We start from the raw sequence: 14,953 nt of genomic DNA on the forward strand, positions 1-14,953 counted from the left end.
CCCTTGCATGCTGTCTGATGTCGGCGACGAGCAATAATTCGTCCATTAATTCTCTCTTTCACGACGAAATGACGGCCACTGTTGAACTCTCCTTAACCCTTTCACGTCGCTCTCATATCCGCCCCATTCGTCTATTATAGCTGGAAAGGGTCTAGTAATACTTATTTCGGCGAATGTAGATATGCGAAGCAGCAAGTAGACCTCGCTCTTCGCCGATGAACACTGCTTCTACTTTAATACGCGATCCGAAGGTTCGTTAATTTTCTTCTGCTCTCCCTTCGTCTACTCTCCTTCGCCGCCAAAAGACCCGTGATATTGCACGTGAACACACTCGGTGTCCTGCGAATCGAGCATTGTCTTATTCCGTGCAGGCACAAGAAGATCCCCATGCAGTCAATATATCAATCTTGACACTTTCGAAAAAGCCGGTCGCTGCGTCTCTATAACACACTCTTACGTATCAAAATGAAAGAAAAAAATAAGAATATTTTATGTGATGTATGATACTTTAACGTGAAATATACTCTTCGAGTTATCATCTGTCGAATATTAGATGATATTGTGTATTTTTGCTTGATCAATTATCAATGCACTTTGTATTTTCGTATAACAATGTTGCGTTTGTTGTTAAACTATTCGTAAACAATATAATTAATTACATTAGAAGCATTATAAGAATTAATTTAACAGAAGTCACGTTATATAATATAAATTCTATATTCCATATCATTGAAGGGAAGATCTTAGGAAGTTCGTGTCAATGACCGTAATGTCACTACCTCTCTGGAGAGTCCATGAAATGAAAGTGTTTCAGAATATTAAACCGTCTGAAACCCATAAGATGTTATTAAACCATAAAGGACAAAATTACTTTGTTCCAGAAAGAGATATATGTATATAATTCTATTTCCAATTTAAACTTATATAATGTCCCTTCGATTTATTGTGTTCCAAAGAGTGATAGCTAATAAAATTAAGAAAATGGGCATTAACTTCAGTGTCTTAGAAAAATTATCTACTTTAATTTTTTTTTAATTTCTTATAATATTAATAATCTAATCATAAGGTTATGTTATATACATTTCAATGTAAGTCGCTATTGTTAGCTTCAACTATGGTATATAACTATGGTACTATAGTATAGTAAAAGAATTAGCGCTGTCCAATAACCTCTGAATTCCAACGCAATATCGACCGTCTTTAATAATGATGCAAGCGAATGAAACTGTCCCGAAGGGTTCTGATTCATAACGATACATCACCCGTGCTCGGGGCGAGAAACTTCTCGTGGAAATATTGCGGAGCTCGGGAAACAAGTCGCGTACCGGGACACAGCCGGCCGTCCGGAAAGGCGAAACAGATTTCCTTTACTGCCCTTCTGCCCCAGCGACGACGAGGACCGTTACGATCGAAGGGATCTGAGCTCGGAAACTGTATTCGAAACGCGTCGAAAAACGATTTATTCAGAGGAAGAGAAAGAGAGAGAGAGAGAGAGAGAGAGAGAGAGAGAGAGAGAGAGAGAAACAGAGAGAGGGTGGAGGCCTTTCCTTTCTCGAACCCCCGCGACGCCACGAGCGAGCGTAACAATTGTGCTCTAAGCTGAAACCGCATCCATTACGCGTCTCTATGCCAAGATGAAGGTGCTGCTCGCAGATCACTTTTCTTTGCCACATTTCGTTCTCCACTTTCCCCACTGCGAGCTTCACGTCGTAGTTGTCGCGGACTCGTCGTCGTTGTTGTCGTTCGTCGCTTCCTTCTTCGCGGTACTTCTGCACCACAGGGCACAGATGCCGGTAATATTACATCCTCCGGTTCCTTTTATGGATATTGCTATGCCGCTTCTGCACCGTACTTCCATACTCCGTGTCTGTGTGAATTATTATACGCGAGCGGTGTATATACGCGCCGCATATATCCGTATAACGCCGGCTAGACCGGGCCTTATTATTACCTCGAAGTGTAGCCTGTCGTGAATTTCGGGATATCATATTCCAGTTGCGAAGTTTAAGCTTCGTTTCAGAATCATTTACATCGAACATCGATCGAGAAATCGAGAAACTTATATAAGATAAAAGCTAATACCGATGCTAAAACTCTATGTTGGAGATCTATCTTCGATATACTCATATATGTAACTATTATCTTCATCTAAAATTATTTAAATGACAAGAAAAAATAGATTTCATTACCGTTCTATTTTTTTCTCTGAAAAAGGTCAAGAGATGTCTGTTGCGTAGTTTTATAAATTATAGATCAAGAGTTAAAAAAATACTTTCAAGGTAATTTTAGAGCAAAACATTTATTGACATATTGATCAAAAATTCATTTCGAACTGCTAAACGCAATAAAATAGTGTATTCACTATTCTCTTTATTACAATTATCAACTTTTCTTCTTATTTTACCACAACGATTTAATGTCAGCAGCACAAGCCGGTAAAACCGCGGACTTATTCAGGCTACTTCGCGCACCTCATAAATATTAATACCTTCCTTAATCCGGATTCTTATGAAGTCCCGTGCAGAATTCGCTATCACTTACTTTCGCGTTTCTATTATTAAGGGCTTTTGATATACGGGATCCGTGGAATATTATCTAAATTTCTACAACAAGCACGCACTATCGTCGATCCTACTCCAATGCGGATATTCCAATGTCGCTCCTCTCCTTCCCCCCTTGCTCTCGCTTTCGTCGGATACGCCTCGTCGAATTTCATTATCGAACATCTACTACGATTAAGTTGGTTCCTCGGGACTTCGCAAATTACGGAAATCAAGGGGGCTCTGGTAAGTCTAGAGGATACTCCCGCTTCCTGCTTTCGCGCGTACCTTCTTGTTCCCTCATAGCACGCTCAACTGCTCGACGAAGCAACTAGCTCGCCGTAGTATCTTTCGTCTAATATCGGATATAATCGAAATCAATCGGTCGGTGACTCGACGGAAGCTCGTGTAGAGCTATCGCTCGTCTGGACTTGCGCGAGGCTCATGGCTATTTCCTCAGCGTGATATAAAAGAACGGTAAAAGATTTCCGGCAGGAACAGATGTGAAAAGTCGCAGACGGCCTAGCGGAAATAAACTACGGCATATGTCGTCGTGCACCTTATCCTTTAACGTCGTTCTTTGCGTCTTTTACGATGTTGTGCCGGTGGAGGAGGAGACGAGTTCGCGCCCGGCAGTAAAAGGCTAATTGGCAATTTACGAACTTGGGTAGGGTTATCTAAACACCATATAAACGACGTCCAGCATATCAGCTGTAGTGCATACCGTGTGCGTAGGGATATAAAAATACACGCGCGAGTAATAGAGTAATGGTGAGATGAAGTAAGGTAATTTCGGACAGACGAATACGCGTGGCGTACCGTATAAAGCTAGCCAGGCACTCGAGAAGCATTACTCAAATTAAATTTTCGCCGTGTGTCCATTCGGGCACTTTTATGGATCCTTCGCGTCTTGCGCACGTGAAAAGAGCGTATTGTCAAATGTGCTCTTAACAATATCTACATTCCTTTTAAGTATTTTCCAGAGAAACTTTCCTAGCTGTTCTTCGCTCAAACTTTGATATTTAAATATTAGAGTATTATTGAAATTCATGTATTATTTAAATATTAAAACTGCCTGGAATTTCCACGTTGTTTCAACAAGAGGTAATCCTGGTGAAAATGTAATAGCATTTTCATTCGCTTTCATCTGTGACTCTTCCAACTTATAGAGTGCGAACGTTTCCTGATCGAAAATCCGCATGAATTCGCTATCGCAACTTTTTACGAGCATTCTTATAGATCGCTACGGATTCCGGTGCAACGGTGCGAGGAGATCCTTAATCTGCATTTCCAATCCACCCTCGCGCGTAGGGCATACGGTCTCAAATATTCCTGCGCGAAAAACGACGCGAAAGCGTACAATACGGCCGAGATATTTGTGACTGCTTCTTTCTTTTCCTTCATATTTCCTTCATATTTCCTTCATTCTATTTCATATTTTATGGTTTGAGACATTTTTCCTGTACAATGAACAATTTTTTGTATCCGTAAATATCGGTTTTAACCGTATATGCATTTATCTTGGTTTCGATACCTATATAATTACAATGGCACAATGTTTCTCTATATATAACTTGACGAATTGAAAGATAAGAGAAATAAAGTGTTTTACATGGTTTCAAATAAATAGAATTAAATCTTTTTATGTGTATCACAAGAGACAATTCGCGAGTCAAATTTTATGTAGCTCAATTTCCTTATTTTTATTCAATATCTCGTACACGCAATTATAACATTTATCGCCTTGTCTAATCCGAATAATTAATGATTCGCAGTGTCTTCTTCAGGATCTCTTTACAATTCTTTGTCCGAGTAACTATTCTCTTAACTGTTTTTCTCCGTCTATTCTTTCACAATCAGTCTGTTTTATTCGCACGACAAAGCAATACGAAGATTCCTATACTTGATTCGATTGATTCACGCACTAATCTCGTAATTGCCCTTTCACTGTTTACAGCTATGTTTCGCATTATGTTGATTATTCGCATCTAGGTTCGTCTATCGATCGTCCCAGCGTATATGAAATGCGTGATAAAGCGGGATAGGTAAAACGAAACATAGGTATCTTTTGCGCGACATATCTTCCAACGTTTTATCGACGTCGTAATTCAGGATAAGGCATTCCGCGGATGTCTCGAGCTCCGTTTCGATCGATTTACTGCTCCGAATAGTACACACCTACATCTCGATCTCCGTGTCACTCTCTATCTTACTGATATTATTTTTCCACGAAATAATAGAATCAAATAAACGGAGACTGCATTTGAAAGCTTACGTGAACTCGGAATGAAATACGCACGACATAGAATGCATCTGCTTAAATGAGCAGACAGCCTGGCCTTTATCATTTCCTTATGATTGAAATAGCTTCTCTCACCTCGTATCGTTAATATAAGATAAAATACACAGAAAGAATGGTTTTGTTGGATCTAAAAATTTGATTGATAAAAATCTGAAAATAATTTTATTAGACTCTCAAAATGTAATTATATAAAGTACTTATATTTGAGGATATGAAAAAATTTTTAACATTTTTAACATTTTTTTATATTTTAGTAATCAACTTAAGTGTCCTACATAATTACTTTAAAATTCCATCAAAATTATTTACAGATTTGTATCTAGCCAAATTTTAATATGCTTTAGCAATTATTTCTTCTCTGTAAAATAATAAATAAGTACACGGCAGATACATACACGAAACAGATTTATATCAAAAAACAAAAAAAAGAATAAGATAATAAATTTTTATAGTTATTAATTTGAAAAATTTCTGATATGCAACAATATCGCAAATAACATTGAAAATAACATGTCCATAATAGATGCGAAATATTAATATGCAAGGGAATTTTTTTATAAAATTCTATGCATCACATTTTTCTTATTCTACACGAAAATACACGAGACAAATATTACGTAATATCAGCGTAATATCATTCTTTACTTGCAGACTCGGAACAATCGCCGGCCGTGTACCTCAGAGACGATCCGTTGTTTGGTACCCTTCAATTGCAACAACACAGCGAGCTCCGGGCGCCGACGGCGGAACGCGCGGCATTCTACCTCGACGCGGCAGTCGCCGGTCGTCAACGAGAGGACGGCGACGCACATATGCTCTACACGCTGCACGTGTATCAGTACAGCGTTGCCGGCAAGGGTGGAGGTAAATAATTCCATTTCGAAATTTCCTACATCACTGTTCCGCTCTTCCATCCGAAGGCGGAAACGTATATCATGGAAAAGAGATTACTTTGTAACATCTCAAACGCTGATTACATACATTCTCTTTTCCTGTTTCGGAGTTGTTGTTGAAATATATATGATATTTGTGTAGTTATTTTCTCCCGTTTCTCTCGCTTTATACGGATAATATCCGAAACAAGCGCTGTTTCTCGATTGTGCAGTTGCCGGTGGTAGAAGCCGGTTGCACTTGATGGATCTGGGAAACTCGGATCGCGGAAAATCATCAGGCGGAATTCCTCTCTCCGGTCTGGGCAACATTTTGCTCGCAATCTTCAATGGTCAGAAGCATTTACCATACAAGGAACATAAGCTGACCCAACTACTGAAGGAATGTCTCGGCTCTTTGACTTGTCATGCGGCCATGATAGCTCACGTATCACCCAACGCGCAGCATTACACCGAGACATTGACTACCGTTCAACTAGCATCGAGAATCCATCGGATGCGGCGTCGGAAAATTAAGTTTGTCGGCAGTAGCACCCAAGGTACTGGAAGTGGCGGCAGTTCCGGCGAAGAGGCGGCTCGGCAGAACAGCGAGTGTGATCCGAGTTCGAGTGATCTGTCGGCCGACACTGTGATCTACGTTGGACCAAGCGCCGACGATGCCACTGATGGCGAGCATCCGCCCGTCTACATACCCAGCCTGAACTCGGGTGACAACCGTTGTGCAATGGGTAGAGTGCTTCGTGGTTCGGCCGCCGAAAGACCGGTCAAGATTCCGGAAGAACGCAGTCCGGCTCACAAGTCCTCGAAAACGGTGAAGACACTGACGCAAACCGCATCGAAGCAAACCTCACCGGCACACAGTGCGACGCCGAAAGCGAGTCCAGCCAGGAAGAATTCTTCATCAAAGAGCGCCTCGGCTTCCAAGGTCAATGATTCACCCAGCAGTAAGATACCAGTTGCAGCGCCAAGTGGTGGGTCGGACGAACAATGGATAGACGGACCAAGGATCTCGAAGTCAAAGGTCGCAGAGGCGAGACACATGCTGAAAGATCCTCATCATAAGCGAGAAACATGGATCGATGGACCAATGCAACTGACCGGTGCACCAGCGCTGCAACTGCACACGCATCAGCACTCCTCCGGCTATGGTTTTATGGATAGTCACAAGAAGAGCATGATTAGGAAGTGGGTGGAGAATCAGTCATCGCAAATACAGCGGGCGAAGCACGCCACACCGCGACTCGAGTCTTCTTCAAAGATGTCTTCCGGTCAATCACCCGGTCAGTTCAAAGAGCTGACCCAGTTCAAAACTTGTAGCGGTGCGGACGACGACGATACGTCATTGTCCACTGCGGAGAGTGATAGTTTGAAAGCGAATGAAATCGAGGATATAACTGAAAAATTGAGTGCCAAGCTGAATTTACTTAACGTCAAATCTAACACAGATTCAGGATTGGATTTGACGGCTAGTCCAGTGATGGACGATAGTATCGAAAAGGGAAAACTTGACTTGCCAGACGACGAAGATGACGATGAAGAAATTGTCGTACCTCCTCCACTGCCACTGATTGAACCACTTAGTAACGGAGTAAGTCGAGAAGTATCCATGGAAAGTCTAAATCTGTCGCACAAGGACATTGTTTTACCCTCCAGACATTCGTTATCCTCTGAAGACGAAATTTTGGAGATTGTTGAGGTAGAAGACTTGGAACCAGTACCTATGCAAGATTCGTGTTTACAAGTCACCGAGGAAGACATTGCGCTGTGCATGGGTGAGAATCCGTTGCCCGAAAGCGACCAAGAAGAACATCCTCTAAGGATTCTTAGCCAAGAGAATCTCACCGTGGTGTCAACTTTCACAGGTAAATAAAAATTTTGTCATGTATATTCTTTTCTTTAAAATAATCAATTTTTTAAATGTTCTTTACGTGTCAATATTAATTATAATTTATTAATAAACGTTTGTTACATATTTTTAATAAAGAACGAGTATTTTGATTTATTATAACTGTATTATAATATTGACGAAGTCAATACAATAATTTATATAAATTTTTACTTTTTGTACATAGCTATGTTAACTTCCACACTCGATTTCGTAGCGAGTATTTAAACGAACCTCTACATAAACTATTTTTTATATCACGGGGAAATTGATTCTTTAATTTGTTAAAAATAATAATGTGCACAAAATAATTCATTTCAAAAAGAGAAACTTCCATGTAATTACACGTCGTTATGTTCGTTCTTCAAACTAACACAGACAGTATTACTTTCCGTTGTCATTTTTCCGCTTCTTGCGCAGCAAGATATGAACTTAGACGAGCAAGAGGTATGAGACAGAAAAATCATTTTCAGACTCCATGTCGGTGATGTCGGACACAGAGAGATACAGACCGCATTATCCACCGCCGGTCGGCGCGGGTGTTCTGCCGAGACCGTACTTCGATCACGAGGACTTTCTTGAGCAAGAGACCAGACACAAGTTCGATCAGTTGGCCCGTCTCCACGAGCTGTACCAAAGCAAACTCGCGCTTGCCAATGTTTCGAACTCTGTAACTTATCAGAGAGAAAACTCTTCCACTGTCAACGTGCGAGATGCTCCATGTAAGTTTTGTCGGATTTCCACGATTGTATGCTCGGTCGCACAAAAATAAAAAGAAAGATGGAAAAATATTTATTATTGTCCACAATGTCGAATCCTCTCGGAGGCGGATGTTGTCTGTTACGCGTTCATCAGGATTACTCGCGTCATACACGGGCTTTGTAATCCCTCGCGAGCGATGTTCCATCGGTGTGTCGATGATATATTGAAAGCGATTTCCACGAGGTTTCAATGCAATTCCAAATTTGGCGCAAACAATAGTACTTTTACAATGCTCCTGCTCTATTAATGATTGACAAAATAGAAATACGGGTACAATAAAATTACGATAATTTAAATAAAAAATTTTAAATCATCATTTGTCATTTGATTGAGAACAAAAAATCATTTTCGTATTCGTAATAGATTCTAATTAAGACACAACCAGCTGTCTGCTGTCTATATCCAGTATAACATTAACGCAGGACAAATTCCAGCAGCGACCGTCTTCCGTCCGCCGTCTCGCTGTCAATCCTTATCCCTTTCGGATGTCTTGTTCAACGACAATGCAAGCAATCACGGCAGCATATACAGCGAACCCGCGTACATAGCCGGCAAGTCCGATCAGGAGAAGATCTGCGATAATTGTCGTCAAAGCATGTCTAGGCCCGCCACGGCTTCTTACTGGTACCCCAGCAGTGTGGCTCATCTTGCCAGTCCCAGAAGATACTGCGGCAAGCTGGGCGATTGCAATATCTCTAGTCTCAGGCATCCGGATGGCGCTTCAAATCCTAATTTAAAGGAAGAGATTGAAAGGATACCCGGAAATGGAGCATCTGGTTCAGATCCCGAGGAAGAATACATTGAGGCAAAAAAGTTGTTTACGGCTGCCGAGAGATCCGAGAGAACAGTCACGGGAAAATCCGATATCGAGGAAGATCTGAAGATTCAAAGTACGACACTCCCTCTCCCATACTTTATGATATTTATTAAATGTCTTTATGTCTTTCTATAAAGATTCACGTTGATAATTGGAAGTTATATTTCAATTATATTAATTTAATTTAAATATTTAAATATCATATTTGAATCATATTAATTTAATTTTATGTATTTTTAAATAATAAAATTGTACATTTTGATAAATTTTAGTTCAAGAAATTAACGTGAATTATTAAATACAGATCGATATTGCATTTCTGCGAAGATATTAAATTGCAATTTATTTCATCTGTTTTCTGTTTCAGGCGGTACGCCCTTACAATTACCAATATCGTCTCCAGCGCCGTCCTCCGGGCGAATGCAACGCAAGATTCTTAATCTCGGTTCCTCGTTTGGTCTAAACAAGGAGAGTTCCGATTCAGGTGCGGATACAACACCGCGAGCAGCCAAATTATCGCCAGCCACGCTATCCAGACATCGTGCCGAGAGCTCTGGTTACGATAGTGTCGTTAGAGACAGCGAGACTAGCAGCATTGCCAGTGATTCGTCCCGACAAACTGGTGCGCTACAGGAACATCAAGGTAATTAACAAATAATATTCTTCGATTTTCCGATATTTAAAAAAAATATATATAACTGATGTCATGATTACAAAAATAATCATTCACCTTGTTAATAACGCTAGTATATATTCAAAAATAACTTTTCTAAAATTGATCGTAATTGAATTGACGAACATCTATCAAAATTGTATATGCTGAAAAAAACATAGATATAATACAATACACTTCTAAATACAATAATACAATACACTTCTAAAAAAAATCTATTTCTTTGTACATACAAAAATCAACTGTGATCAGTCGACTGTTTCAATCACGCGTTTTATTTGAAAACAGACAGAACTATATTGCTCTATCGATCGTTATTAATACCAATATAGCTCGACTGCACAACTTCGCTCTTTTTTATCTGACTTTATTCATGTACTTGAAACACAAAAATATTGTCGGGAGCCTTTACATCCCTAGAAAGGCAGTCCTCTAACGCAAGTCCTCTAAAACGACCCTGCCGTACGATGATTCTCCTCAGGTGGCGCGCTGGGGGTTCTAACTTCGACGTTGTGCGGGTGTTTCAGCGGTGGAACAGCGGGCGGCAGGGTGCGGGCCTCGGCGGTTACGGGCCCACTGCCGAGCTCAACCGGGGCCGCCCGCGGCATCGGTGATTCTCGCATATACAGGCGAGGACGTAGACATCCTGGACAGGCGCGCACGGGTGCGCTCGAATCCACGTGGAACCACGTCCAGGATACACAGCCTGCGCCTGCGCCAGCGCCTTCTTAGACTGGAGCTACGTGATGCTAAAAGGCGCCTCATGGTACCCGACACCCGCTGGGATTACAATCGTAAGTATCAATTTCTTCACAATACAAAAAATTTAATTTAAATGAAAATTTTCGAAGATATTTCATATTTCTTTGCATTACATTAATATACTAAAATAATATCTTTTAAAAGTCTGTAACAATATACAAATAAAGTCATAAGTGTCATTGATCTTATTAATCAATTTTTGCTTTAATTATTGACACAAAATTCTCTTATGTATGATCACACATATTTCATTATTTGTTTTAAAAATAGTGTACGTGGAGGATAGTATGGACTGGCGAGATCCATCATTTTTGGAGGCTCTAATGGCTGAGACATGCATTTTGCAAAAGAGAGTGGAGGCCTGTAAGAGCCATGTTCTTCTGGTCACTTGCTTCGATTCCTGTCCTCAACAATCGACATCGACCGAGATTAAGATCACCTAACGTAGACTCAGATCAGCACGTATGACCGCGTGTTGATCACCAATCCCGCCCACCCACCTACGAATTTAATCGTTGAAACGAGACGAGCGAGGTCGCCGAATAGAATGGAATAAGATTAGAGAATGACGTCGATGTCGCTCGACTCCGTCCAATAATTGTTAATGATATATCGTGGTATCGTCATCATCATTGTACGTTGTCACTATTGTTAAGTCTAAAATGGTAACTAGAAGAATTAAACGAGAAATAAAGGAAAGCTAAAATAAAAAAAAAACTGAGATATCGCATACACGTACACGCACACGCATGTGTCTTAATTGAAGTTATATTATGAAGTTATAACGAAAAGTGTATTCGTGTTAGAGATTTCGCGGTCGCTTCAGTTTCAACGATGTTTCTCAGGATGTAGAACGAAGATGTTAGATAATTTTCACGGTTGTTACAATACAGCGAAGTGAGTCTCAGTTTCGAGTGCAATGTTCGCGCCACGTTTATATCGGCATTAATGATTTAATGTGAAAAGTTGGTGCTTTGTTCTTACGTCTATTATTCGTCAGAGTTAGAACACTAATGTCATTTTCTATCTATATACCATTAGTAAATTATGAAAGAGAAAAAAAAGAGATATTTCCGACTTAAAGACTGTTGACCGATCGGTCGAATCATATTTATCGGGAACAGCGACGAATAAAACAAGCGGATAAAGATACGCATAGACTTCTGCCATCGCGATAGATTAAAAATATTCATCTCAATCTGAAAGAAACGGTATGACACGCGTCGATATTCGTAATTATGACAATCGATCGCGAATTAAAAGACAGTTGAGTGAAAATCGAGAAAGCCGAAAATCGAGATCATGAACGATTACGAGTCAAATATGATTAACTGAGCAATCTCAATTACACAATGCCGACAAGCAATCGGAGTTGAGATCGGGGCAGTAATCATGACTGATTAAATTTTGTCCTTCTCTGTCTATGTTATCGCTAAATCTATGATCTTGAAGGAGAAATAATTATTGAATGGCGTTAGTTAATCTGGATTGTGAATGAACATGACTCGTAATGATGTTAAAGTATTAGAAGTAAATGCAAATTTGTTCATGGAAAAATCGAGCTTCGATTTTGAAAAAAAGCTAAATGAGACTAACGCACTGCCAAAAAAGTGCAAAAAAGACCTTTTATACGATTAACGGACAAGCCGATAAACGAAACACGTCGTACGTAATGTATCTAATGCACGCACGTTAATTCATGGTATTATCGTAGCTTTAATCGTTATCGCAGTTACCGCACTTTGTAGAGTTCCGTAACTCACTTAGAAAGATGCGAAAGAGAACATATGAGGGAGAGAGAAGCGAAAGAAAGAGAGAGAAAGAGATCGAATGAGTGAGAGAAAGGAAGAAAGAACGCGCGCGCGAAAGATAAGGGAGAGAGAGAAATGAGAATAAGTATAATCGTAAATTTTTACTAATTGTAAGAGACATTCGATTCATGCGAGTGCTATTGAAACTTGGCAAAGAAAAGAGAGAGTAAGAAGCAGAACGAGCACTTGAAATTTCCAACATGAGAATGTTACGCGAAGAGAAGATGCGCGGATAGAATATAAGTACGGGCGGGGACGAGGTCGGAGAGAATGAAAATAGATGGGATAAAAATAAATCAGTATGAGAGTAATGTGAGAGGCACAAATAGAGGTATTCTAGTTTTCTGATGCGAGTTGTGGTGAAACGACAGCCAATATCGATGGAAAGTCACCCGTTTTTCTCGTTCTGAACTGTTATATCTTGAGGTTCGTTTATGCATGATACACACGTATATGTATATGAATAATAAGCGCGCGCGCGCGCGCGCGCATACACACACACACACACACACACACAAAATGCAAACCGATATACACACTAACTCGCGACTGATTGTCGTACATACACGTAGGTCCGTATTTATATTTTGTATTTAACATTAATGCAGATATCTAATAGTGGATTTTTATTAATTAAATTTCTCTAATATAATTTTAAGAATGAAAATTGCAATCCATGTATTGTTACGGATTGTAAATTTATTAGCCATATTTAGTGTTGAATACAAATATAAATGTGGATCAAAGGCACGAACTATTTTATTTTATTTTTCTCACAGACAGATGGAATGACGTTAAAATATGGATTGATAGATTTGTATTCCACAGATAGAAAATAACGAAATTAAGTGACTCCTTCGTGTCGTCCCGCGCTAATTAAAAAGATTCTGTACGCCCATTTCTTCGTGTCTCACTCATTGACGACCAAAGACGTGAATTGTCGCCGAGACTATTGTCTCGGTTTACTTTATTTCTCGGTTCCTTCTGTTGAGAATGAATGTCGGAAATATTGTTGAACGGATTGCTTATTGCGAAAAGATTAGAATTGACAATTTGCTATGCTAATTATTTACTTGAACTGATCGGCTACGATAATTATATATAATTAGAGATGTAGCGTTTCATTCGCATCTTCTCAATGAGAATTATTCAGAAAATAAATCGTTTCCATACCTTTATAGTTTATTGCGCAAACTATTATATAAAATTCGTGCATGTGATATTTATTTGCCTATCGTCGCGTGTCTGAATTCAAACTGAGTTAAAAGCATTGCCAAGAGCGTGTCAGTCCGTCTGCCGTGAATACAACAGTAATAATAACGAATTATAGTGATAGTAATTATTAATTGTAACTAGCGATCTACTTCCACTTTCCATTGGAAAACACGCATTTCTGTATCATAGTATTTGTATCATATTTATATTTTATATGTACAAATTAGTCATGTAATTTCTTGTAATAAAGATCAATTTACAACGTGTATTCTGAAACTTTTTTTTCTGTTCTAGTTGTACCTACCATAAAATTATTATATAAAATATTTCAACATTTTAAAATATACCAATTATTCTTTTTTCAACTACGAGAAAACGACAAAAAATATAGACATCTTTTCATTTTATAATGCAAATGATGAGTCAAATGTGCTTTTTTTGTAATGACATAACTGACGTCACTACCAAAATAACATGTCACATATCGTCAAATAAACTAGTGGAAAGAGAATCGACCCTGACGAATTCCTGAGACAATTTATTGGGACGTTCTAGGCCGCGACGTAATTCTCGACGACATATGCGAATGTAGGTCCACCTCCATTTATCTGTCGACGTTGATACTTTGTTTCACAATGCGAGGCTGCACGCGACTTTGCGTAGAGAACCGGCGCGATGTTCAAGATGAATCGCGTTCAAGATGAATCCGTCTGTGACGGATGAGCGGACATAATAATGTAGCACTGAAAGATAGGAGCTCTATCAAAATTCAATGCGACGTTTAAATATCAATTTGCCTTAATAGACGGTGGGCAACAAGCCAGTCGATTATTGTAATAGTCGGTAATCACATTTTTGTAATAATAATAAGATTAGGATGATATAATGAGTAAGCAATTTTTACTGATCATTATTATGTTTTAAACACGAAATTAATTTTGAGATTAATTATTCAGAAAAAAAAAAAACAAATTACAATGAAACTAAAACAAAAGTTATATCTATAAAAAATTCTTAAAGAGAACATTTTCTAGATATAAGCAAGCAAAAATTTATAAACTTCATTCTTCTGTCAAATAAATTGATAAAATTTTAATGCAAATGCTTGAAAATTATCGCGTCAATAATGTCAGCCAATTTAGTCGTAGAATGAGCAACCTTCTAGCCCTGTTATGCTGGTCGCAGATAAAATACGATTATGATCACAATTAAATCCTTAAAATCCATGCGTTGATTATAATATACATCGCATAATCGCGAGATCTCGACATTTGAATGGATCGTTCGAAGATACAA

At 39.1% G+C, this 14,953-nt stretch overlaps 1 protein-coding gene across 2 annotated transcripts in view; it reads left to right on the forward strand.

Annotated features, from left to right (window-relative positions):
• LOC105432315 (uncharacterized) overlaps window positions 1-13,925 on the forward strand; it is a 321,362-nt gene extending 307,437 nt beyond the window's left edge. For both annotated transcript variants that reach the window (XM_089085420.1, XM_089085419.1), the window contains 7 exons: window positions 5,494-5,706; window positions 5,948-7,594; window positions 8,091-8,339; window positions 8,814-9,269; window positions 9,564-9,839; window positions 10,397-10,663; window positions 10,902-13,925. In XM_089085420.1, coding sequence (XP_088941546.1) covers window positions 5,494-5,706; window positions 5,948-7,594; window positions 8,091-8,339; window positions 8,814-9,269; window positions 9,564-9,839; window positions 10,397-10,663; window positions 10,902-11,074 — 3,281 coding nt within the window. In that variant the 3' untranslated portion in view covers window positions 11,075-13,925. The remainder of the gene's footprint in view (window positions 1-5,493; window positions 5,707-5,947; window positions 7,595-8,090; window positions 8,340-8,813; window positions 9,270-9,563; window positions 9,840-10,396; window positions 10,664-10,901) is intronic.
• The last annotated feature ends 1,028 nt before the right edge of the window (window positions 13,926-14,953 follow it).

The sequence above is a fragment of the Pogonomyrmex barbatus genome, unplaced genomic scaffold, assembly GCF_055798465.1.
Source record: "Pogonomyrmex barbatus isolate J1 unplaced genomic scaffold, ASM5579846v1 scaffold1, whole genome shotgun sequence".
Taxonomy (NCBI): Eukaryota; Metazoa; Arthropoda; class Insecta; order Hymenoptera; family Formicidae; genus Pogonomyrmex; species Pogonomyrmex barbatus.